A 26,992-nucleotide genomic window follows, 5' to 3' on the forward strand; every position below is an offset into this window, starting at 1 on the left:
ACCAGGCTGGTCGAAAACTCACTGCGATCCCCCTGCCTCTGCCTCTGAGTGCTGGGATTAAAGGTGTGTGCTGACACCACCCCCACCTTTGTGCCCCTCTTTTTTACAGCAAACTTAGAAACAAGAGTCCAACAGTGGTGGCACACGCCTTTAATCACAGCACTTGGGAGGCAGAGGCAGGGGGATCGCAGTGAGTTTGAGTCCAGCCTGGTCTACAGAGCTAGTTCCAGGGCAGCTAGGGCAGAGAAACCCTGTCTTCAAAAACCAAATAAAAAAAAATTAGAAACAGAACCAAAGAGGGAAAAGCTCCGTGATGGCATAGCGCAGAGGTGGCATCTAGGAGCATTTCACTATGCAATCTTTGGGCTTTATACAAACACATTTTTATTTATTTAGTCAAATATATTACATGCTGCCCGCTTTCATTTAATAGTTTGTCTTAATTCCCTCTCCTTATCTATAATACAGAAAAATACAGAAGCATATCGCCATTGCTTAAGCTCCCAACCTTAAAGCTAAATAGAATTTATGTAGCCAGCCCCTACATTCTCAACTCTATCCCCTTTAAAAACTCACCTTCTTGGATGAAATTCGGATTTAAGATCTGAAAAACACACGAAAGAAGAGAAAATTACTTGAATCTTTACGACTAAGAGAAAAATCATAGGCTTTACTGAGTCATTGCAAGTACCAATTGTGGCAATGACATCAGGACCCCACCCTGTCCCTGTGGTGTTATGGATGACCACCATCACAGACACCCTCTTCAACCTCAAAGAGTTACTTCCTGTCTAAGATGGCCACTGGGCAGGCTGTGACCACCTTTCTCCCTTCCTTCCTGTTGCGCTTTATCAATATACAACCCCACACCCCTCCCATTCAACATGTCCTCAGGCAATCCACAGGAACGGTTTCCCCCACAAATCTCTGGCAGAAACAAAAGACCCGAGAGCGATTGGGCTGGGACACTGTGTGAACCTACCCAGTGGTTTCCTTTCTAAGGTTCCCTTCCACCCGTACTTGGCCCTACGCAGAGCTTCCCTGGTTGAAGAGAAAGAGCAGTAGAGCCAGACTATCTATCTGGTCTCAGCCCACCTCTATGGTCCTGGCCTCCACAGGGGATTGGCAAACACCTGATCTTTGTGCTACTTGGTGGCGCATGCCTTTAATCCCAGCACTAGGGAGGCAGAGGCAGGCGGATCTCTGTGAGTTCGAGACCAACCTGGTCTACAGAGCTAGTTCCAGGACAGGCTCCAAAGCCACAGAGAAACCCTGTCTTGAAAAACCAAAAAAAAAAAAAAAAAAAAAAAAAAAAGAGAGCAGAGGAAGATTCAAGCCTAGAACATGTGATGTGCCCTGCCCAGAACACCTGGCTCGTCTAAAGGAGGCCACTCTAGGCTGCCTGGAAAGCTCTCCGTTCTCAAGAGGCCACTCACTGTGCTGTCCCCCCACGCAGTATCACCTCTCCCCAAAGGCAAATCCAGTTCTTAAACATCTGGCTTGTGGAAAGGCTCCGGCTTTTGTGAAGCCTGGGTCAGGTGTCACCTGTTTTGTTCGCTGTGGTTGCATGCTCATTACTTAGGGCCAATTAGCGATCATTATATCCTTCACTATAAAACGGAAGAAAAAACAACGCCCTATGACGTGCTATCACAGAGACAGCTGTATATGCCAAGTGCTAGCACGGTGCTTCTTGAATGAGGCCTGCTTAATCCCTGTTCAGACAAAGACGTGACGCTCTAAGTGCCTCCCTCGTGCTAAGCAGTCTGTGGGTAAGGCTCCCGACCTCCGCTGCCTCGTCAGGCAAAAGCTCTTTCCTTCCAGCTGGGGTGGAAGACACACTTGCCTTCTGGGAAGGAAAGCTCGGGTGCGGCTTTCACACCGGCCCCCAGTATCTATCCCTGCATTCTGCGAACGCGCACAGCTTCTGTGTGTTCCCATATAGAGCGATGTGCAGGAGCCCCCTGGAAAGATGCTGTTTCCTGGGGTTCCCCTTTGCACACTAACTGCCCATTTACACACAGGTTTTTCATGACCTGGGCTGTAGGCACCCTTGCGATGCCAATTCTGGAACCCCATGGGGACTCCAGCTTATTCAGTCCTCTCTATTAGTCTGAAAATGCCACTTAGAGCAGCTCGCTGAGCTCCTTTAAATTCAGGGGTCCCCGTTCCTTTAAAACAGACAGATCAGTCAGAGCCAGGACCGTATGAAGACTGCTCCTTTCTGAATCGGTGTGTAGTACGCAGCAGCACGGGGAAGAGTGTACTGGGGGTTGTACCCACGGCTTTGCTCGTGTTAGGCAAGTGCTTTGTAAATTGATTTATTTATTTAAAATGTTGATATAAGGCCTTAAAGCCAAAATATTCAGGGCGGGCTTTAAATTAGGGTTTCTCCTGCCTCAGTCTTCTGAATGGCTGGGGTTACAGGCATGTGCTATTATGTTTGGCTGGCATTTAAAACAGAGAGAGAGAGAGAGAGAGAGAGAGAGAGAGAGAGAGAGAGAGAGAGAGAGAAGAAGGAGGAGGAGGAGGAGGAGGGGAGGGAGGGAGGGAGGGAGGGAGGGAGGGGAGAGAGAGAGAGAATTCGTCCTTTGAGAACTGTATACATATATACAATGTATTTTGATTATATCAGCCCATTCCCTCTTCCAGTTCCTTCCGGAACTTCCTGCCACACCCCACTCCCAACTTCAAGTCCTCTTTTCATAGCCCACCGAGTCCACCGAGGGTTGTCCGTGTGCATGGGTCTAGGTGGTGCGCAGATAGCCCACCAGGGGCCGTTTACCCGAGGAACACCGACTCTCCCTCCTTCAGCAGCCTTCAATTGCCAAAGCTCCTTAGCTAGGGTTGGGGTTCGAATCCCTCTCCTCTCTGTTGACTCTCTGACTGGCTCTGTCTCGCGCAGGCAGCCACTGCTGCTGTGAAGTCATGAGTGGCTCCGTGTGCCCAGAAGACACTTTTTGACAGCCATCTCCCTCCGTGGCTCTGATCATCTTTCTGTCCCTCTTCTGCTGCATTCTCTCCTGGGGGGTGGGGGTGGGGGGTAGCTGTGATACAGCCTTCTCATTTAGGATTGAGCACTCCACAGCTATTGATGATAACTCTTACCAGCTGTGGGTCTCTATATTAGCTGTCCACGGCAGAGAAAAGCTACACCAGTCTGTTGGTCCTAGGATTTAGGAGGGAGACGGTTTTTTTTTTTTTTTTAGGCCTCCTTCAGGCAAATTACCAGGCAGCCTTGTTGAAGGACCCCTGGAGGATGATCCGGTCTGCGCAAAGCAACTGATCTTCCACCCGCCAGCTTCCAGCCCTTGAGGCTTTTGTGGATGGGTGAAACAAGGAAGGATGTTACAAATAAAAGCTATTGAGTCTCACACCTAGGAGACTCCTCTGTGTGAGAAGGGAGCAGAGCTTTACTTGGGGTAATCAATTAATTACGACAGCAGCACCACGGCACCAGCAGGGGGCGCAAAAGAGGTCGTTCACCAAGCAGTCTGGCTTAGGTGAGGTACACCAACCCTTTCTGTCAGTTATTTGGCAGAAAGAGAAGAGGCTAAGAATATTTCCACATGTTGATGGTGATTATTCAGTGCTGGGATTATAGGAGGCTTTTCTTCCCATTTAAGAAATTCTATCTGATCTGTGTGTGGTCTTGTGGACACAGAAATACAAAGATATAGGCCCTACTTACCATATTTATAAAACAGCATATAGTGTTTAGGTAACTCCCCCTCCTTTCCCCCCTCCCTTCTTCCCTCCTTCCCTCTCTCCTCCTCCTCCTCTTCGTCCTCCTCCTTCTTCCTCTCTCATCTCCTCTTCTCTCCTCTTCTCTCCTCTCCTCTCCCTCTCCCTCTCCCTCTCTCTCTGAGATAGGCTATCTCTATGTAGCCCTGGCTGTCCTGGAACTCACTACACAAACCAGGCTGGCCTTGAACTCACAGAGATCTGCTTGTCTCTGACTCCCAAGATGGAATGCTATGACATTTGCATTCTAAGTTTGATGGATGGTAAGGACCAGCCCTCAACAGACCACAGAGCTCAAAACTTTGCTCCCTCCCATTCCCCGACTCAATCAGGACCCTGGGGACAAAGAACCTGAGTCTGAACAGACTGTCTGCAGGTGTGTACTTCCACCACGAGGGCAGTTCCCCAGAGAGGAGGCGATGACGTCCCTGCCAGCAGGCTCACACAGGAGACAATCGAACAAGTGGCAGGCTATCATATTTCATATATACTTGAGGCAGGAGGCATGGAACCCAGGACTTTTTGCGCTAGGCAAGCACCCCACCGTGGAGCTACCTTCTCAGGTCCTAGTAGGAAAAGTTGAAGGTAGTGCTTCAATGAGAGCACATCCCAGTTGGCTGCAGAGTGTTCGGGTTCCTCTTTCTCATCATGGAATCCTGTGTCATGGATGCTACTGAATACACATTCTGTTTAAGGAATGCATACTCCTAGTTAGGATGTAGATTTAGTGGGAATGCTGGGGAGAAGCTTGACTGTAGGGTCTTATCTGGAAAGACCAGGGAAGCCACCCACCTTTGTTTTGGCCCTTTGGGTGGTCCATGGGCAATTGTTGTCACCATGGTAATATCAGCACTGATCTAGGCAGCTTTATCTAATTGGCTTGAACTGCTCACAGCCACCTCCCTCGGGAAGCCATGGAGAAACACAGAGGCAGCGTGACTGATCCCTATCTCCTAAATGAGTCAGGGAAACAAAAGTGTAAAATCCTACAATGACAAAGTTGGCTATGGGAGGCTTTGATTAGCTCAGTATGCTGTCCATCACAGTGTGGGGTGCAGTGGGAGGTGCTTGGGGAAAGCACTGAACTTTGTCATTGATGTCAGAGGCCCAAATGCTCAGCTTGGCTGCCTCTGTCCCACCTCTTTCCAGTCCGCTATAACTTTCCAGCAGGGACTAAGAACCTGGGCAAGGTCCATGCCAATGCTTTTGCTAGCTGGGACTGTGGATCACAGCCCCAGATAATTCTTTCCTTGTTCCACCCGAAGCAAATCCAAGGATGGACAGGAGATGCCCATGACACTGTTCTCCCACAGTGGTCTTCTTAGGAATGGATTAGTCTATGGCTCTCTATGGCTCCCAGGCCCATGAGGACAAGGACCACATTGTCTTCTTCATTGTTATTGCCTCCAAATTTAGCAAAAACTTGGCATGCAGTGGTCTGTATTTGTCAAACCATAGACATTTTTTAGGGGTTGGGATTCTAGTTCGGGGAGGTAAGATAAGATCTTCTCCAGAAACTGGAATGCCTTTTGTTTTTTATAAATTGGCCATGTGACTTTCTTGGGAATCCCATTGGTCGGCCCAAGCCTGTGATTCAGCCAATGGTGACGGTGATCTTCCTTCCTCTGTGCTCTTCCACTTGGCACCTTGGGGCCTCTGGTCACAAGCTGCCATGCATCCCAGCATCCCCTCTGTATTGCCTATGTCACCAGTCACAGGTTGCAGATGGCAACCCTTCTTTGCTTTGTGTACCTTCAGTGTGGTCAATCCTGGTGTTAAACGCAGCATCTTCTGTAGTATGGGTCAAAGTTTCTTGAATCAGATTAACCGAGGTCACTCAATCCCTGGACTCGGATTTGGGTCTCCTGGCTGTCTTGTCTAGTGACTGATATTGATGCGTGCATGGACCTGAAGTTCTAATTATGTCTCAGATGTTTCTTGAAATTGAATGTTCCCTTCCCTTACAAACGTGGGCAGTCATCATGAAGGGACGGATGGGAAAGCCACGGAGAATTGGAATGTGAATAAAAATGGTTGTGGAGGAAACAGATGCTGTTCATACGTAATGTACATGGTCTCGCTCTGAGAGATGCAGGAGAGAGGGAATGCTGGGTAAAGTGTGTGTGTGTGTGTGTGTGTGTGTGTAGGGGGGCGGGCGGTCGGGTAGAGGAAGAGGTGGACCGCTGGGGAATCTCGTTTTATTTGACCAGCAGAGGGCAGCAGGGAGCAAGGTTTCCCTGAGGCCGTAAGAACGAATTGCCAAGCAGCTTAGTTCCTTCTGGTTTTTTTTTCTTCAAAATGCAGCGAAGCCAGGGGGAATGTTACAGGTCAAACCCACCAAGTTTGAAGAGAGCTGGAGCCTTGTTTTTCTTGCCAGTTAGGGCCGAAGAGTCTGACTCCAAGAGGTGAGATTCTGTCTGGAAAACCAGTTTTTCTAAATCCCCCATCACCCAATCACAAAGCACATGTAAGCTCCATACGGTACCGGATAAAGATGACTGAAGGAGACCCACACTGGATGTCCCCGACCATCTAGAGCTACCCGGGTGAAACAAAATCCTACACTGCATATCTCCAGCCCCAACTGCTCTATGTTTGCTTCAAGCTAATCTGAGCGCAGGGAAGGAAAGGGATTTAGGTAATATTTAGTTAGAAAGTAAACAGATATTAAAAAGATAATACTTCCTGGACTGAGGCTATAGCAGAGTCTTAGAGCACTTGCCTCGTATGTGTGAGGTCCTGGATTCTACCCTCAGTGCAAAACAAAACTTCCTGAACTTTTTCTTGTGCATGTGGTCCTGGAGTTGGGTATGGTTTCTGATTTAAAGGTTTAACTATTCATAATTTCAACCTGACTGCAGCAAACAGGTTTCCATTTTCCTTTCCTTTCTCTCTCTCTCTCTCTCTCTCTCTCTCTCTCTCTCTTTTTACAGGGTTTCTCTGTGTAGTCCTGGCTGTTCTGGAACTCGCTCTATAGATTAGACTGGCCTCGAACTCACAGAGATCCATCCCTCTGTCTCTGCCTCCTGAGTGCTGGAATTAAATGTGTGTGCCACCACTGCCTGACTAGCATTTTCCAATTTCTAAATGGTATTCCTGTTTCTTGGTGAACATTAAAGAAGCTGCAATTTAAAAATGCAGATGCGGCACTGGAAAGCTAGCTCAGCGGCTAAGAGCACTGACTGCTCTTCCAGAGGACCTGGGTTCAATTCCCAGCACCTCCTGCTTACAAACGTCTGTTACTTCAGTTCCAGGGGATCTGATGTCCTCTTCTGGTCTCCTTGGGTACCAGACATACACATACATATGGGCAAAACACCCATACACATCAAGTAAAAATACATTTAAATAAATTTTTTAAAAGTACAAATGCAACATAATCCTAAGAAGCAACAACTTGGGTTTTCCCAAGGATTTTATGGGCATTCAGTTCTAGGTATTTTTTTTAAACTTATTTATTTATTTATTATGTATACAATATTCTTTCTTCGTGTATGCCTGAAGGCCTGAAGAGGGCACCAGATCTCTTTACAGATGGTTGTGAGCCACCATGTGGTTGCTGGGAATTGAACTCAGGACCTTTGGAAGAGCAGGCAACGCTCTTAACCGCTGAGCCATCTCTCCAGCCCAGTTCTAGGTATTTTTAAAAAAATCTTTCTCTTTCTCTCTCTCTCTCTCTCTCTCTCTCTCTCTCTCTCTCTCTCTCTCTCTCTGTGTGTGTGTGTGTGTGTGTGTGGTATCTGTATAGGCCAGGAGAGGGTACTGGCTCCCCTGGAACTGGAGTGACAGGCAGTTGAGATCTGCCCAGTGTGAGTGCTGAGAACTCAGATCTTCTGCAGGAGCAAGACTTGCTCTGAACTGCTAAGCCATTTCTCCAGCCCCAGACCCAGACAGCTTTTCCTGGGACTATGATTTCTCTCTGGCCCAGCCGCAATGGAAATGTTTTTACTTATGCCGGTGTCGCTGCCTGTGAACTCTAGAAGAGGGTGCTGGAGCCGGAGTTAGAGTAGGTTGTGAGCGGCCTGACTTTAAACCATTTATTGTTGTTGTTTTTATTTACTTATTTATTAGACAGGTTGTCCTGGAACTCATTCTGTAGATCAGGCTGGTCTTGAATCAGAGATCTTCCTGTCTCTGCCTCCTGAGTGCTGGGATTAAAGGCGTGCACCACCACTCGGCTCAAATCATTATTTTAAAAGATTTGTTCATTTTATGTATATTGATGTTTTGTTTGCATGTACATCTGCAGACCAGAAGAGGGCATCAGATCACACAGAAGTCTGTGAGCTGCCAAGTGGGTACTGGGAATTGAACTCAAGACCTCTAGAAGAGCGGCCAGTGTTCTTAAACACCAAGCCTTCTCTCTAGCCCCTCAAATCATTTTTTAAAAAGATTTATTTTTATTATTTCATAAGTGTGTACATGCGCGTGTGTGTATGATGAAGTGTGTCTATGTAATAGGCACATGAATGCAGGTGTCCAAGAAGGTCAAGATCCCCTGGAGCTGGAGTTACAGGGAGTTTAAGTTGCCTGACATAGGTTCAAACTCCAGTTCCCACCTCTCCAGTTCCCTCCAAATCTTTCTTTCTTTCTTTCTTTCTTTCTTTCTTTCTTTCTTTCATCATCTTGGTGGTTGGAGAACTTAGTTTGTATATGCGGTATTGATTTCTTGATTTTTTCCCTCGAGATTTGCCTTAGGACTCATTGAGGAATGCTCCCTGAGCTTGCAGGTGAACTTTGACAGAACGTGAATGTTTGTGTAAAGAGGTGAATGGGAGTGGTGGCTCCGTTTCTTCTAATGTTGCACTCTTGGGGCAACTCCTAGGTCAATCTGAAGCCTTGTAGGTGTACAGCATAATGAAATGGGCTAGGCCTTCAGACTCGGGTGAGGTGACTCAGGAAATACATGACTAACAGCACAATGAGTGATGCCGGCCCAAGAAACCAACTAATGTCAACCAGACTTAACTTCCCTGGCTGCAATGGCTGTGCTCCTGAGTCACTGGAAGAGGGTGTGCCCAAAGCCCGGCATTTACCCCAGAAGCCAAGGGATCATAAAAGTTGTTGAAGAAGAAATTCTCCTCCTACAAGCAGATGTGCAACAAGGAAGGGCCTGAGCCTCTGCATTCAGACTTCCTGATGGATGTAGGTTAAGGTGAGGAAGGCACAGGTCAGTAGCAAGGCCTCCTCTCACTGGTTGTGTGACCTTATTTCTCTGAACCTACTTTTCTGGGAGAGGAGATTGGTTTTGATTTTTTAGTTTTATTGGTTTGTTGTTGTTGTTTGTTTGTTTGTTGAGACAGGGTCTCTCTGTGTAGTCCTGGCTGTCCTGGAACTCAGTTTAGACTAGGCTGACTTTGAACTCACAGAGATCCACCTGCCTCTGCCACCTGAGTGAGGGACTAAAGGTGTGGGTTACCACTCCCGGCTGAGAGGTGGTTGTTAATGCTTATTGTCAACTTGGATAGAGAAGTGCCCCAGAGATTTATAAGCACAACTCTAGCCATGTCTGTGAGGGCATTTGCAGAGAGGATTAGTTAGGCTGGTGGTGATGGGGGTACCTGCTCTGAATGTGGGTGGCACCAGCCCATAGCCTGTTGAATGACAGACTGAAAAAAAGGACAAAAGGAGACAGCCCTCTAGTGTGGACATTCTCCATGTCTGTTTCCTGGCCACCATGAGTGACTGGCCTCCTCTCCCACCCACTCCTGTCACCACCATCTTCAGCCTCATCTCTGGCCCAGAGCGTCAGGGCTGAAGGAACAACAGAGACCCGGGAGCTGTGTGGCTAAGCTCTTCCTCTGTTTACAATGGCTTTTTTTTGGGAGCTCGGTCAGTGACAAAGCTATCACAGCTAGGCGACTGTGCCTCCCCTGATGGCCAAACAGAGCACAGCATGGAGGGAGGGCTGCCTTGCCTCAGCTAAGGTCCCTTCCTCGGCGGCAAGCTTCCATCAGTCCTTATAGGGAGCCAGGACAAATCTGGGCAGGAAGAACGTGCCTGGCTGCCAAGTCCATCAGATACCTTACAAAGCAAATGTTTTGTCAAAATGAGAGGAATGTGACACTCCACTTTCTTTTCCTTTCAAGAGTTCTTTTCATTAATTCTCTTATTAAAATACAAAAACAGGCTTCAGTGGAAACCTACTGGCAGCGCCAGGAGGTCGGCCGCCCGGCTGGTGTGCAGACGTTTCATCTGTGTGGCCAGGTTATTCTGAAGCCCTGAATCTGGGACGAGGATGCCAGAGTGTCTGAGGCAGGAGCAAACAGGCTAGTTCTTCGAGGCTTGGGCAGCTGGGACCTGGAATTGTGTTCTTTTGTGGGGTATGTGTGTGGTGGGAGATGTGCCAGTTCTGAACACTCACCCTGTTCCTGGAACCTGAGGTGGTCACCTCAGTTGCCATTCCCACCACCACTCAATAGCAGACAGCACTTCTTCCAGTTTGTTCTGCCATGGTCTCAGTGCTTTGGGAGGCAGATGTGGTCCAGAGCCAACTCCCCTGACATCACCCCTATGTGGTGTCCAGAGGGCTACATGTCATTATCCACAGGCCTGCACACTAGGGACTGTGAGTCACCTGCAGGGAAACCCAGAGCTCAGGAAAGCTAACTGGCCCAAGGCCACATAGGTGCCAAGATCCAGAGTCCATGTTTTCTGACTACGGTTTAGTCCCATTGCCTTTGTGCGGCTTCTGTTTCTGTCACAGATCAGCTCTGGGAAGCCAGAGGAGCAGCACCCTCACACAAGGCAACTGGCAGTGGAAGACAGGCCTTCTCGGCCCCCAGGACCTGTGCCTTAGATTAAAGCCGGCCTGGAAATGGTGTCTTCTCAACTGTCACGGGAGGGGATGTGATGGGGGAAGAATGGTCAGGGAAGGCGAAAAACTGCCTCAGGGCATCTTCTGGTTTTCTTTTTTAAAATCAGTGTGTAAGTGTACACATGTCCACAGGCATGCATCTGTGTAGATGTGTGTGGATGCCAGAGGCCAATACTGCAAGTTCTTCTCAGTTATTCTCCATGGATGCTGACGGTTGGTCAGCAAACCCAGGGGTTATCTTGTCTCTGTCTCTTCACCCCTAGGATGACTGTGCCCCACTTTTCCTATGATGCTGGTCCTCACGCGTGCACAGTGAGCACTATTGGCTGAGCCCTCCACCTACTCCTGGCTGCTCATTTTTTGAACCGAAAATTACAGCTTAGAAATTGTTTGATATGTATACATGTTTGCCTGCATGTGTGTATGTATGTGTCTGTGTGTGCCACATGCACGCCTGGTGCCCACAGAGGTCAGAAGAGGGCATCAGATCCCCTGGAGCTGGAGTTGTGAGTCTTTGTGAGCCACCATGTGGGTGCTGGGAATCGAACCCAGGTCCTCTGGATCAATTGCTGGGCCATCTCTGCAGCCCCAGGTTAATCTTTTTGTAATTCAACTCCCTGTTTTAAAAAGGAAAAGAGCCAGGGAGATGGGAGATGGGGAGGTGGGGCAGTGGCTGTTGTTTAGTGGGCACGCAGCATGTTTGAGGTTATGGGAAAGTTCCAGAAATGAAGGGTGGGGATGCTGCACAACATCGCGAAGGGATTCCCCATCACCGAGCTCCACACTGAACTCCACAGTAAGTATGCTCATCATGACACACCCATGCAAAGCGGTAAAGAGTGGGTGAGAGCAGAGGCTAGTTCCAACTTCCCAGGGCTCTCTTGAAAATGTTTTTACCCTAAATAGAAATATCTTCCCCAATTAGCCTCCTGTTTTCAAGTGCCTTGGTTTGGCACCTTCAGAGCCCTTCTCCACAGTGCTTAGGGGACGTGTGAGCTCCCAAGGCCACCTAGCTGGCAGCTGGCAGCTGAAAGAGGCCAGAGTCTGTAGTGGCTGGCGTGGGGAGGGTCTTTCTGGAATCACAGCTTCTCACTTGGATAGACTGACCTCTGCTAAGAGGGCTATGGAGCTTTATTAAAGAAATTAAAATGCATGTAATCAATTGGGTTTGATGCAAGAACTGGGCTGAGGATTCTGATCCTTAGAGATAAAGGCCCGAGTCTGGAAATTGGTTCAGACTTTTCAGCCCCACTGATGGATTCAGGCAGGGGGGCAATGTGGGGCCGAGCAGCTGTGAAAACCCAGGGATGAGGTCCCCAGCTTTTCAGAGGTTTACGGATGGATGTGGGACCTCCTGGCATAGGCTGTGAGTCGGAAGGAAACAGCCCTGGTCAGAGAGAGTGCAGATTTCTTGAGACAGGCCCTGACTGGGGGCAGGTGCTGGGCCTGGGTACTTGAGTCCTGGCTCTAGCCTGGAGTGTCACTTGTGGACACCGGGTGGTCATGGGACTGAAGAAGCTGGCAGGCAGCCATGTGGCTCTAAGCCTAGATACGGCCGTCATCAGTCTAAGTTGTGTGTGTGTGTGTGTGTGTGTGTGTGTGAGAGAGAGAGAGAGAGAGAGAGAGCGCTAGCTGTTCCCAAGAGGTCCCAGCATTTCATTTTTATCCTCATTTGGATTTCTTTTGCATGTAACTTTCTGCACACTTCCCCTTCTCCCCAGGAGTTCAAGGAGAAGCTAAACTGCAGGCATTCATTTTTAAAGTAGTTCCCCATGCGGTCTGGTGCCAGATGGACAGTCAGGTTGAGAGGGGACAGCAGGGACCTTGTGCCAGTCTTGCTGTGACTGTGGTATGGCCTGTAGTGCTGGTGTGTGTGTGTGTGACTACTACAAACACTGGCTGACAGGGGAATGAAAAGCTATGAACATTAGGTGGCCAGGTGGATTCGGTGTGCTTGACTCTCCTCTTAAACTGCTCTCAAGGTCAGCCTGTGTCTTCTTAAAGTTCTGTGAAAAGGCAAATACATGCTTGGATAGGATGCATCTGGTGAAAAGATCCCAGGAAACTGTCCTTAAAGGAACACACTCCCCATTTGAGAGAAGTGAGACGATGCTTTGGTGCCGTCATTCTCACGGAGGCAGAGGCGTCTGTTCACAGTGTGCTCCGGGATGAAGTCAGCAGGCCGGGACGTCACATTTGGAGACCAGGCTTGGAGCAAGCACATGGGTGCACAGTGCCAGGTTCCGGGGTCCCAGGAACAGAGGCAGAGTATAGACTGGTGGGGCTGCTGTTCAGCTCACCGAGAATAGAATACACATCCAAAAGACAAGGTGGGGTTGGGCCTGCGGGACTTTGGAAAGAGGCCCCAAACTATCACCTTTGCTGCAAGAGGCTTTTTGGAGGAGGTGCAGCCATCTGGATTCAACCGGTCTTCAGCATGCACTAGCAGCCACGTTCTTCTGCCATCTTTGTTGCAATGATGTTCCATTTCCAGACCCCTTATGCTTAGCAGCTTGAGGTTCAAGATCCTGCTTGCTCTTTGTATCTTAAGTGGCTAAGCCAGCATCCGAGATGACAGCTACCATCCATTCAGAAACTCATGGATGCCTGGGAGTGTGAGCATGGATGGCCAAGGACTGTGGGACAACTGCTTTGGACTTGCTGGGGCCACCAGCATATTCATAGCCTCCAATCACACTCCCCCTTGAGGGGATGGGCTAGCCGAACTTTCTGCCTACGGGAAGCTTTGCACCCCAGTTATCGCCTTTAAAAACTTTGTGTTCACGTAGTGGCACGCTTTGGGGCTTTCTTCTGCCACCAAGAACATCCTGATGTCTTTGCTTGGGTGGCCAGTAGCACCTCCCAGGGGCCCATCTCACTCAGTCCACAAAGAGAATACCCATCTTAGAATATTAAGAACCTTAAAAATGGGTTCAACTTGCAAGCAGGGCTAAGGTGTGTGTGTGTGCGTGTGTGTATGTGCACGCGCACACACACCCACCTTATGTAAGTGGGTACGGAGCATCTGAGTAGACAAATTAACTTTCTCACTGGATGACAACCAGCACATCCCTCTGTATCCACCTCTTCTTTTGCAGTGTGGGAATGTCATTCTGGAACACAGATACCTGGATCCTCCCCTCCCCTTCCCTCCCCTCCCCTGGCCTTCCTCTCCATTTAGCTGACTCCTCCAGTATACGCCAGCAACATCTAGGCGCGGTGATAAAAGTGCCACTTGTATCTAAAAATTGGCCCGTGTGGGACCCACGCATGTAGCTGACTCTCCTATGAAATGAGAGCCAAGAGGGTCAGGCATCCCCTGGCTCCCCTGTTGCTCAGACATGTTTAAGCTGTGAATGCCATCACCACTTCCTCCCACACTGGAGTGCTTTACTGGCCCACACCTGCCAGACTTGGCTTCTGTGGCAGAACCCACACCCACAAGACACCGTTCTATTCTGGCAGAGCTCCCATTTCTACCACTAGCCTCTCAGCTCAGTTCAGTTCAGTCAGCGTCCTCCACAGCTGACACACCTGTTCTTAGGCCGCATGGTCTCTCTTGGGCTGTCTGTTGCTTTCACAATACGGAGGTGGCTTCTTAGGGATTATGTCAATAATAATAATAATAATAATAATAATAATAATAATAATAGTCTATCTAAGTAGGTGAAAAGTTTTGGCTACACATCAAGGGTTTAGGGGAACCTACTGCTGTTGTTATGCTAAATGGACATGTTGTCACAGTGTCTTCTAAATATTTGTTTGTAGCCATGCTTGTAAGATCTGGCAGAGGCAGAGGACTTGATATGGCCGTTGCTGTGGTTATCTGCACAAGACTGGACCTGACAACATTATAGGAAGGGGGGGGGTGACACATAAGGCCCTCCCCCTGAGGAGTTATTGTCATTGCTGGCGGTAGTGGGAGTGGGGTTGTCCTTTTTCTTCAGTGGTACAGTCACCGGTAGGCAGGGTGCCTATGCTCCAGCAAATAACACACCCATGCTCGTCCGAGGAACCCTAGCTTAACTCTGGGCACTTAAGAATAAAACAAAAACCATAAACATGGGAAGGTGAATTACTGGGAAGGCAGGGTTTGGAGTAATAGGGGGTAGATGTGATAAAAATACATTATATACATTTATGAAACTGTCAAAAACACACTTATAAATTATTTTGCATTAGAGGAATTCTGTAATTTTCAATCTATTGCTAGGAAGGGGACATAGATCCCATGTAAATGACATTCTAAAATGTCTTTTTGAGAAAGACATTTCAATCTACTCTGAAAGTCTACATGGCAAGTCAAGCTAGCTCATGCTTGCTGATTCTCCAGGGTCTGTGCGTATGTAGAGACTTGGCAAAGGAGGTTCAAGATGGCAGGATGCTGTTCCAACTCCCATATACATGCAAACCTGGGGCATGGGAAAGGTCTTCCATATGCTTCTGCCTCCCTGTCGCCAGACCAAGACTCTAGGAGAGAGGCTGCTATGTGGGGTTCTTCACTTAGAAACCATAACCACTGGCCCTGGGCCCTGGGTGTGGGCAAAGGAAGCCTTAGCGTTAATCATTTCTTGCTTTTGTTCTTAACCAGGTGCACATAGTAAAGAGGAGCCAGGTCACTCAGAAAAACCTAGAGCACTGAAGAACTAGAGCCCAGAAGATCAAGATAAAGAGAAAAGGGGACAGGGGAAGAGGCAAGAAAATAGAGGAAACTATAAGAAGAAAAACAAAACAAAACAAAACCACCCAGTGGCTCTTACCCTTCAGCTGTGAACCAAATACCAATTAAGGCCATTTTCTATGAAAAAACACATTCTATGTTTTAAATAATAAAGCTGGGTATTTTCTTCATAAAGCCAAAGCTTCCCAAAGGATTAAGGAAGCATTTGAGAGAAACACAAGGTTTTGTTTTTAAAAAGATACCAAAGTAGAGTTTCCTTCCCAAATTGAGGTGAATTTAGCTTTTCTTTTGCTTTAGCTTGGACGGGACACCCTGAGACTCCCCTAACATTACAGAAGCACGAGCATCCTGGACTCTAGCAAGGCCACTGTCACCGAGCACACGGGAAAAGGCAATCATCGTAGGAAATAGGACAACATAGCTGCTTCTACCTCCATACTAGTATTAGGGTCAAGATCATCACACTCAGACTCCTCGGAACTGTTCGTCTCCTGGGTTGGCAGCATGGAGAAGGGGAAGAAAGAGAACACAGTTAGAACACAGTCGCCTAGCTGGAGAGAGGAGAACGTCAGAGAAGCACGGACATGGGAAACGGGGCAGAGAAACAACCGTGGGCTTTTCAGGTGGAGTGTGGGTCGTCATGGCAGCGGCATGCTTTTGCGGGGACTGTGGACACCTGCATATCACATCAGGAAGAGCAATGGGAGTGTCGAATGGAGCCGGAGTGCTGGAATGAAACTGGCCTCTCCAGTGAAGCCGGGCTTCCCACTTTCTTTTCCCCAAAAGGCTGGTAAAGAATAGGTTTTGTAGCTCTTTTGCTTGGGAAGGCAAAGCGCTTAGGACATAGTCAGTGTGTGATTTTCACTGTCCCCAGGCAAAGCATTTCAGAGGGGTCATGTTAAACAGGGAGAGCACATCCACGTTGCTCCCAGATGGGAGAAACCCCGGTCTGCCACACTCATGGTTGGTGAGTTCAAAGTAACAGATAATTTACAAACCAACTAGGGCTTCACCAGTGTGCCTCCCTATTCTTTCCACGCACAGCGGGAATATGAGGACATTGCTCAGAGGTGATGCTGGGGAAAAGAAATGAAACTTTACTAAGGACACGACAGCCTTAAGTCCCAAACCTCTGCCTTCGCAAGATCAGGGGTTTGGAGGGTGAGCCTGTAACCTGAACATGTTCCCAATCCTAGGCTACTGGTAGCTTCAAGACGTTTAGTATGAGCCAAGCATCTTGCATCTCTAAGAAAAGAATGCAAGATGATTTTTGCGGTAAAACATCTTGCTTAATCACAAAAGGAAAGGAAACGAGAGGTACTTACTTGAATTGAAGGTGCCAGGAGAAATAAAAAATAAAGAACAAATTGATCTTGCATGCAAAATCCTGCTAAACTACTTCCCCTTTGGTCCCCACACCGGGCAGTAGATAAATAAGTAACCAGTCTCCACCCACCCAAACTGCCTGTGATAATGCCTCAGGGAAGGAATGGATGAGAGGGACCCAGGTCCACAATACCTACTCACTTTAACAGAGACTCTGTTGCCCAGAATATCCTTGGGTTTACGAGGCCCTGTGGCTTCATTTTTACCCGTGTTCTCCACTTCTGCCCGCTTTCTCATGCGTAGAGTATGCCATGAACATGACTTCCTGTTATACCAAAAAATGCACCAATCAAAATGGCAGGATGGGGCAGAGGGAGGTGGTGGGCGGGCTCACCACCACTGTCTATCAGATGAGATGCTCCGGTGAAGCCCCTGCCAGCTTCGGGCCCTGAACCTTCCATGCCAGCTAATGTGGTGGCTGGGGTTGACATCACCTCCAGCTGGAGGTGAGGATAACTCTGACCCTTCCTGAAAGGCATACCAGGTAAAGTGCAGCATTTGGAGAAAATAGGTACCGGGTCACCAAACTCGGAGATTTTTGATCATCCAATGAAGACTTCAAGGATCAGGGTGGCGTTTTGAAGGGCATAGTAGATAGGGAAGGGTGGAATGGGTATAGAATAGGAAAGATAAAGGAAATATATTTCATTCTGTAAAAACAAGTCATAATACCTCATATGTAAATAAGACCCAATAGAATGATTTTGAGGTTCCCATGTTGTTATTTGTGTCTGGGGCGTGGTACAGTCAAGCACTGGGGAACCACCAGGGTTTCTGAGGAAGTTGCCGCCCACCTCTGGATACTTCAGGGCAAGGTTTCAACCTGTGTCCTCTATGTTATGACTTGGGACTCCAGGGCTCTGTCAGCCTCTAAAAGGTGTCAGAGTTTCCCTTCTGGGGCAAAGCCCAGTGTGTGCTCCCAGCGAGGTGACAGTAGCAATGCTCTTTCACATCGTCCCGATTTGGGGTCACAGCTACAGAGGGCAGGCTCAGAGCAGATCCCTGGAATCCCACATCTGTCAGAGTCGAGGGCAGCAAAGGCCACGACCTAAGTAAGCAGCATCAGGGACCCGAGCAGCAGCTGCGTTTCATGCTTACAGGGTTTGCATGAAGTTAGTTCTTACACGGACTGGGTCCTGTGTTCCCCCCTCGGTGTTTCCTGGTTAAATATGGGGCTCTGTAGACAGGCCTTGAGGGAGAAAACCTCATCAAGGGAGAGGCGGGTCAGATTTAGAAGAAAAATACTTTAAACTATAACAGCAAGCCCCTCCTCCATGGTACTCCAGGGCCACCAGGAGCCTAAGGAACCCAATGTAGGTGTTCTACAAACATTTGCCGCCTAACATCCCGCCTCAGCAATTAACCTGAAGAGGAAAAATGCACCCGCAATTGTGTTCTCGCATGCTGTGGGAAGTGGGGTCCTCCTGAAGGCCAGAGCTCATCTCACAGCCTTGACCAGAAGCTCTCCAGGACTTCCCAGAGCCTCTGGCTCCAAATCCTCTACCCCAGTGAATCAGACACGGATGAGACCTAGAGGACACCACTCTTAGAGTGCAGACTTTTGTCTCTTGTCTTTTATTCCCAAATCCACACCCCTACCCCCAGGGTTATCAAGGACGTCCCCACTGAAAGGATTCCAGGGCAGGAGGTATACTATTTTTGTGTGCAGGTGGGGGTTATGCCTGCTTTTTGCCACCTCTGGGCTCCTCAGTGTGCTTGGTGAGAAATAAATGTTAAAAATAGTGTACCGAGGAGCGCAAGTGGCAGGAGGGGTTCAATTTCAAATTCTTCTTCCCAGAAGAACACGTCACCATGGTTTGGGGAGCATCCATCTCTTGGCCACAAGCCCAGTGACTGATGTGAACATAGTCTGTGACATTTATCCTGGGCACCATCACCAGTTCTGATCCCTGTAGTCATGCAGGCCCAGGGAAGGGGGAGTGAGTGGTCTTTGCTGAGAAACACCAATACCACATTCAGTCAGCTGCTCACCTCCAGTGCCACCAACCCTTGTGAAACCCTGGCTGGCAAGAAACCCAGTGGCTAGTGGGTGCACCTATCTATTCTCTTTGCCCCTTCAACCTGTGACCAAGACATCCAAGGTGAGGAGGAAGGTAGACTCAGTGTCTGGGTAACGAGAGCACTGCCCTTTAAGAGGTACCTCTGTGAGATTCTGCCACGTCAGGGCTCTGTGGCCTTTCCCTCCAAGGTCTCCAAAATGCTCATCTCTACACTAAAACGGGCTGGGCTGATTTCACCGAGGGGCCACTTCTGGTTTCTCTGGTCACCTGGAGAGGCCAGGTGACATCAGTAGCTTTGGTTTCCTGACAGAGAAGGGCCAAAGCAGAGTGGTTCTGCTCGTGCCGGGGCTCTGTCACCTCATGGAAGTTCCTTGGACCTTCCCACGGTTGAGTGTGAAGCAGGGAAGCTGTGGGAAAAGCTAACACCGCCTACACTAGTCACCCAAGGACATCAGCACCTCAAGGTCATCCTGTTGCTGGGAGCCCTCCGATCTCACCGACTTTGTATCGTTCCCCTTCTCTGAAGTCAGAGAAAATCCAGAGGGGGGTGTTTAGAGGAAAGGGCAGGGTCCAAGGTTTAGCAACAAAGGCACTTTTTATATAGGGAAAAACTGCCAATACAGTCAACCAACCCATAAAACAAAGAAAAGAAAAGAAAAAAAAATCATTTTCACACTCAAAAGTCTGAGAATAATGAGATGAGGGGAAAAAGGGTCAACTAGTCTTTAACCTCATTAAAACATGCTCATGGTGAAAATTTATTTTACATATTTAAAATAGTACATTTAAAATTATTAGTTTACATTACAGGTACAATGATGAACATTGTGGCTCCTCATCATATTGCACAACCTGACTTTATCCATATGGGTTTCTTTAAATAGTGCAAAATGCTTTATACAGGAATGTGTCCAGAAGGGTTTTTGCAATCAAAATAAGGAAAAGAAATATCTTACAAATTACCATGAACATATATTAAAGTGACAGGGGAGGAGAGAAATAAAAATAAAAAAGTTACAATCTGTACAGAGGAATTGCCATGGACAACCAAAAAAAAAAAAATCCCCTTTCTTTTGGGAGAAGCAGCAGGCTCTGGCCTGTCCAGGCCTGGCATTTGTGCTAAGGTCGTTTTTGGGTATCAATCAAAAAATATATATATATATATCAGTAACTTCATACAATATAAATAGAAGTCCAGTCCAGTGAGTCCCGTGGTGGGTCAAATGTAGCAACGGAAGGCATGTCTTTTGTCACCTAGGGTTTCAGTAGGGTTCTTTTCTTAACGAGTGAGGGGGAAAAGAAGGGGAAAAATGAACAGAAAATTATAAACAAAAGGGAAAGAAAATTCACCATCACCACCATCACCACCACCACCGTGACCCCAGAGCAATCCAGACACCCCGAGCTAGCAGCAGGTCTGTTCCATTCCTTTCACCCTGACCCCACTGACGTCATCACGACAAGCAGCAGTGGTTCCCTACTGTGTTGGCATTTTGGGTTCTTTCAGTTTTGATTTTTTTTTTTTTTAATGCACATGCTTCTCTCCCAGGAAGCCACGGAGGCACTTACTTGATGTTCCCGTCACTATTTTCTGCCACTGCTGTGGCTTTGGTGAGGGGTGCCAGGATGCTGCCTGGGACCCAGCCTTCTGCTGCTGGGGAATGGTCGCTGGCAGGCTGGTAGACCAGGCACATGTTCTGCTGGTTGACGGCGAGGACCTGGACCACCTCACCTTGGCTCACACAGATTTCGTTCTCTTTCAGGGCATAGTAATCTTTGATTACCGCCATGGATGAGGTCCCGTTGCAGCCTCCCAGGTCGTTTTGCTAGGAGACAGGGGCAGAAGGAAACAAACACAAGGATGGTTCACACGGGCTTGCTCTGCACCCTTCGGCACGGCTAGAGGCCAGATGGCCCGCTGGCAGGATACAGAGCAAGCAGAACGCTCCTGAGTGAGGCCGTTTTCGTCAGCATGCTCTGAAAGCCCTTTCGATAGCAATACAGTATTATAACCCAAGCGAACGGCTTTGGATTATGCCTGGAGAAAGCTAGACGCACATTCAACCTGGAAGCTCCTTCCTAGCATGCAGCCTTCCTGATGGCATCCTCTTGCTGATGACAGGAAGAACCTGTTATCAGCACAGGGACGAGTAGGCACTTGGGCAGAGTGAGGTCAGGGCAAAGGTCAGGTCAGGGGTCACAATCCCCCTCTATAGAAAGAACATAGACCCTGGAATGCTACATTTTCCCCCTCTTTTTTGAGACCTCACTTGATACATAATCCAGGACCTTGGACTCGTAATCCTTGCACCTCAGCCTCCCCAAGTGCTGGAATCACAGGCATGCATCACCGTGCCCAGCTCTCTTTATCCTTTGAAGAAGCATGGCTTGCCTGTGCTCCTCATCCTGGCCCTCTCTGACACAGGAGTAAGAATGGAGCTACGTCCAATGCAAAGGTAAGGCCCTGGGCTACCCTGTGAAACGGGAATCCTGACATCTCCCCGCCACTGTACGAATTAACACAGGAGGAGCTGCCCATGTGATCTCTTCATGCGAATCTATGCCCGGGCGGCTGTGTCTAGACAGACCTGTAACTCCCCAGGAGGCCAGGCTGCCTCCTAGGGCATGGTGAGAGCCAGAAAATCTTCCATAGGGCTGACAAAATGCCAAAGTGACTTCAACTGATTCACACGGGCAGGGTTTTTCTAGGGCAGAAAATTATTTCAGGTGATATGATGAAATAGGTGGGGGCGTGGCTGCGTTACAGGACTGAACTTACACATCAACAAAGCATTTGAATAAAATCGGCATCAACTAGTGATTTGGGAAAAGAACGGCGTCTATGAAATCGGACCATGTGGGTAAGAAATGTAGGGGTTCCGATTCCTAAGGCCTAAGATGTTCTGGAGAATACTCAGGTCTGATGGGCAAATTCTCTAAGGTTGAAAAGTAAGTGAAGTCTCGGAGCTTGGAGCAGACACCAAGTCAACCGACTTCTAGCCCAGCATTTCCCCATTTCTTTCCTATTCCACTGCAGTTCAGGATGAAGCCAGCTGCGCAGACTAGGCCTCTGGTAGAAGGCCACTCAGTGGCGTTTGAAGTATGGACTATGGAGCCTAGCTTCCCTGGGTGCTTATCAATGACCAGCTTCCTCTTGCCACATCAGCCAATGGAGGGTGAGCTTCCTTCTGTAGGTGCGGGTGCGCGTGGCTGTTAGACGGGGCTGTCTCTTTCTAATATGGAAGCAGGAGCTGTGTCACAAGAATCCTCCACATTTAGATGCTATCTGCCCTTTAACGCACCGTGCCTCAGCCAGGGGAAACTGGTTTCAGTTAATTACGTGGGAAGAAAGAGAAATAAACGAGGTTCAATTAGATTTAATGGATTGCTCCTGCTAAGATAATCGACAGGAAAACAGGCCGTGTCCTTGAGGGACCCCGAGGTCTTCGAGGTGGTGAGGGGATGAGTAACAAGCTGTCGCTTACCTTGCTAGCTTCAAACTTGTCCCCAGGCTGGTGGTAGTCGAAGCCCGGACTGCCATTGGAGGTAGATAGCTTCAGGGGTGGCAGAGGCGGGTTGTAGCTGGAGCCCTTGGGGGGCTTCTCGGAGCCCACAGGGACAGACGAGTAGGGTCTGGGGCTGGCTTGTGGGACCCTCGGAGGCTGGGAGCGGACCAGAGCTGTGCCCCTTTCCTTCCGCTGATACTCAATGGGTGACTGTAGTGCTGGGGGGGGGGGAGAAGAATGAGTTACTCTACTTTCAGGAAGCCCACAGGGAGGCAGAGGCCTTATGCTAGTGTGTGTGCGCGTGCACACATTTAAAGCGCTTCAGAAGGGGACTGGCTGCTGCTCTGACATTTAAATCTGCCGGAAGGAAGAAGTATGTGTAAATGTTGGCAAGAGGCAGTGCTCAGAATACGTGAGTGTAGGGTCTCTGTGAAAATGGAGGGGACAAGGCAGGTAAGGGAAATGGGGTGCACGGTATCTAGGAGGGCTCAACGAAGCAAGATGCCCCTCTGAAGAGGATGAACAGTGGCTGTATTAAGTAAACTTAAAAGCTTTACATTCAGGTCCCATCGCTGAGGTGCACCTGAGGAACACGCACCTGGTAGCAGTTAGCAAACAGATTTAAATGGAGTAGGCCGAAGGCTTCCCACCTCATTCAGGAGCCACTTGGAGGCCGAAGGCAAAGAGGAGCTAAGCAAACGTGGAAGGAGGAGAGAGCCTAGCTGGGAAACGCACGGGAGAATGGAAACAGCAGGCAAGAGACCAAGCAAACGGCACTGGGGGCAACTCAGAGGATGGAGAACCACTGGCTTGGAGGGAAGGGTCAGTTCTGCTTCGCTTTACTGAGTGTAAGATTCAAGGCTCCAGGTCTAAGCAATAAAGAGGAACAGTCAGGAAAGGCCACCGTGGGCAACCGCTGTATGAAGGGCTTTCAGGGCAGGCACAATTAGGGCATTTTTATTGGTGTTTACTGCAACGACTGTTTAAGTGGATTACCAGCTGCGGCCCTGTACACAGCGATGGGTGCAACCTGCATTTCAGTAGACTGGACAGGGTCACATACCCCTTTCTCATCAGGTCTCGGGAGGGAAGATTGGCTGAGACGCCTGCACACGTGTCTGTAAGCAAAAGCCTGGTTCTGTTCTGTTTTTACATCACCTTTCTTGAATGTAGAGAAATCTACAGTGGGCCTACCAGAGCACAGCCCCTAAGGCTCCTGGGAGAATTTTGTGGGCATTAACTATTTAAGTAACGATTACCTTGTTCAGCGATGTCCCCATCATTCACTATATTTAGGAGAAAGGTCTACTGGGACCACGTAAAATCTGAATCATTGACTGGGCCGAGAGCAACGTGGTTCCACGTTTATGTACATCATGGAACATTTCAGTACTTTCTTGCTAAGTAAGCGCTCTACAGAGTTGAGAAGTCTACCCATGGCACGGAATTGGGGAGCCACCTGGTTATGAGCAGTAACTCAAGCAACTGGGAAATGCTGTTTTATTCAATAATCTTTGAAGGCTAGGCCTGCATTCTTTCACTAGCCTTAATTGGAATAACTACGTCTTGAGATCAGAAAGTATCTCTCTCACCTGAGAACTGATTCTGCCTCAGCCTTCTGATTGGCGCAATTACAGACATGTACCACCATGTGAAGCTCAAAACGTGGGCATTACTAACAGTGGGCTTTTGTCTTTTGGATTTAGGTTCTTACTGCCTGGCTATCCCTTTCCCATGTTCCCCCTCCCTTCTCTGCTAGGGAGGAATCTCTGCTCTGACGCGGGGAACCATATGGAAGAACCTGCTCTGAAGTTGCCTGCTAACACACACTGCTTTTGCTTAGACAACTTTCTTAATGGCTCCAAGTCTGTCTTTCCTCATATGAAAAAAGGCAGGGTGATAATCCAGCCATGTCGTGCTGGTGTGGGGATGAAGGGTGAAGAAACAGACAGAACACTTAGTTTAACTCCTGATGCGGAGAAGGTGTGAATACATGGGAATCACTATTGTTAATTTACCTCTGGTTTTAGCTTATTAGTTTTTATTTTACTTTAGGTCTGAAGTGATTAGCTTAAAACCCTCATCCCCACTTCCATACTAGAAATCCATCATAGAATGCAATTTAGATGACTTTATATATGCACATCTTTTACATTAAATCACCCTAACAACAAGCTGTGTTCATCCAAAGTTGCATATTCGGAAATTATAAGCTATATAGATTTCAGTTTTAGTCCAGGTTGTTTAATTGTCAATGTTTGAGAATAAAAAAGAAGCTTGGGGGCTGGAGAGATGGCTCAGTGGTTAAGAGCATTGCCTGCTCTTCCAAAGGTCCTGAGTTCAATTCCCGGCAACCACATGGTGGCTCACAACCATTTGTAATGAGGTCTGGTGCCCTCTTCTGGCCTGCAGGCAAACACACAGACAGAATATTGTATACATAATAAATAAATATTAAAAAAAAAGCAGCTTGGGAGCTCTTAGTGCTCCACACCTTTTCCATTGGGAACATGGCCCCTAAACACTGTCTGTGAGCTAGAGACAGCACTGAATGTCCATGTCTGTCTTTAAAAGTCATGGGATCTTGAGCCGGGCAATGATGGTGCACACCTTTAATTCCAGCACTGGGGAGCAGAGGCAGGCGGATCTTTGAGGCTAGCGTGGTCTACATAGTGAGTTCCAGGACAGCCAGAGCTACACAGAGAAACCACGTCTTGAAAAACAGAAGTCAAAGGATCTTGTTGATAGCTTTCTCTTGTTTAATACTCAGGCTGGAACTCAAGATCCCACAAGTGCATGCTAAGCAGGTATAGTGTGGGAAGTCCTTCTGTATATGTGTTGCTTCTATGGTTAATGAATAAAGTTGCTTTAGCCTACGACAGGGCAAAATAGAGTAAGGTGGGAATTCCAAGCAGACAGAGAAGGAAAGAAGGCAGAATCAGGGAGACACCATGTAGCCGCCACAGGAGACAGATGCTAAATGGAACCTTGCCAGTAGGCTACAACCACATGATGATGCACAGATGAATAGAGATATAAGAGCTAGCTAGAAATATGCATTAGCTAATAGACCATGCAGTAGGTGTAGTGTGGGTAGGCCTGTCTTGAGGTAGGTGTAGTATAGGTAGCCATGCTGCCCTGGGGTAGGTGTGGTGTAGGTAGCCAATCCGTCCTGAGGTAGGCATCCACCTGTACACCCCAGCTTGGCCAGAACAAATCTAACTCCAAAGTCTCTTTTTCATAAAACAAGCTGAGTGAGGCACCGAGAAGCAACGCGTCTCACCCAAGGTCCTCAGCTAGGATGGCGCCTCTTACCTTTTCCCCCAGCAGCCATTTCCACACTATACACATAGACAGTACATGCTATGTTCACATCACCTAGAAGAGTCTAGAAACTGCACCAGCAAGGAGACAGACCAAGGGAGGGCCCGTGAGGATATGTGTGTTTGTGCAAGTGCGCATGGCCATGTGTACATCCCAACAGAGGTAAGTAGTACACACCAAGGTGGTCCAGTGTTATGTCCACATACATGTTTCAGTATGTATGGGAACAAAAAGGTTATATACCACAATCCTTGGTACTCACTAGCAAGAAGAGATGGGGCACCTGGGACACTTGTGTGCATGCACAGACACGTATGTACGGGGACACGTGGCTGTGTGTACAGAGCTCAGCTAAGAAGAGGCGATACACCTGAAAGCGATGTCCCGTGTGTCTATGTATGCATGCATGCATGTTTGTATATATACAGGTGCATGCTCATGAGACTGCATTATTGGTTCCATTTTGCCGTCAGCGTCAGGCCCAGCTCAGCAGAGCAGCACTGCCTCCCGGTCGTCCATCTCCACTCATACAAAGCTGCAGGTGCACAGCTGCAGCAGGGGCAAAAGTGAGACACAAACAAGACAGCAATTCTGCTGCACCGCGTGTGCACGTGTGTTTGTGTGTGTGTGCACGTGTGTTTCTGTGCTGTGCACGTGTTTGTGTGTGTGTGCACGTGCGTTTCTGTGTGTGCACGTGTGTTTCTGTGTGTGCACGTGTGTTTGTGTGTGTGCACGTGTGTTTCTGTGTGTGTGCACGTGTGTTTGTGTGTGTGTGCACGTGTTTGTGTGTGTGCACGTGTGTTTGTGTGTGTGTGTGCACGTGTGTTTCTGTGTGTGCGCACGTGTGTTTCTGTGTGTGTGTTTTAAGACAGGGTTTTTCTGTGTAGCCCTGGTTGTCCTGAAACTCTTTCTATAGACCAGGCTGGTCTCGAACTCACAGAGATCCACCTGCCACTGCTTCTCGAGTGCAGAGATTAAGGGTGTGAACTGTCACCTCTTACGGATGCCTGTAGGGTCCACATTATCTGAGTAACCACCAGTTTATTACTAGTGGGAAGCTGGGTACTACTGAGTTAGGCTTAGCAATCGTCTTCTTTGAAAGGGGCAAGGCCAGCTAGATGGGTAGCTTAGCCAGGCTCTCACCTGCTGGGAAAAGAGGAAGGATTTGAACTGTTTTACCAAACTCCTAGTTATCAGTAGATAATCCTGGAGAGCCTATGAAAGGAGCAGCCACCCACTACAAGGAGAGAGAACAAGAATTACAGAACTTAGGTCCCTAGGATACAGGATGTGCCTGCTTGTTTTATAATTTCCCCCGAATTATTACCAGTTGTCCATGGGGACCACAAAGGCATACATACACAATTTCCTATTGACAAATACCCCTTCGATTAAATACCCCTTTCTCCTACCTGTTTGTTCCATTTACGCGTCAAGTTAAGGGGCTTCTGAAGTTGTCTCTGGAGCTATGAGATTGGAGACCATCTCCTAAGTCTCCTAAGTCTCCATGAAC

At 48.3% G+C, this 26,992-nt stretch overlaps 1 protein-coding gene across 8 annotated transcripts in view; it reads right to left on the reverse strand.

Annotated features, from left to right (window-relative positions):
* LOC121461682 (kalirin-like) overlaps nt 1–26,992 on the reverse strand; it is a 115,496-nt gene that overhangs the window by 20,536 nt on the left and 67,968 nt on the right. For 4 of the 8 annotated variants that reach the window (XM_041672821.1, XM_041672818.1, XM_041672820.1 and 1 more), the window contains 5 exons: nt 22,135–22,373; nt 20,219–20,475; nt 16,770–16,893; nt 15,674–15,733; nt 577–604 (listed from right to left, as the gene is read on the reverse strand). In XM_041672821.1, the coding sequence (XP_041528755.1) occupies nt 577–604; nt 15,674–15,733; nt 16,770–16,893; nt 20,219–20,475; nt 22,135–22,373 (708 nt within the window). Of the gene's footprint in view, nt 1–576; nt 605–15,673; nt 15,734–16,769; nt 16,894–20,214; nt 20,476–22,134; nt 22,374–26,992 lie in introns of those variants that run through there. The other 4 variants (XM_041672824.1, XM_041672822.1, XM_041672823.1 and 1 more) reach the window with 2 other exon arrangements.

Source organism: Microtus oregoni, unplaced genomic scaffold, assembly GCF_018167655.1.
Source record: "Microtus oregoni isolate MIOR12 unplaced genomic scaffold, Mior012 000023F_ref0000262, whole genome shotgun sequence".
In the NCBI taxonomy this organism is placed as follows: domain Eukaryota; kingdom Metazoa; phylum Chordata; class Mammalia; order Rodentia; family Cricetidae; genus Microtus; species Microtus oregoni.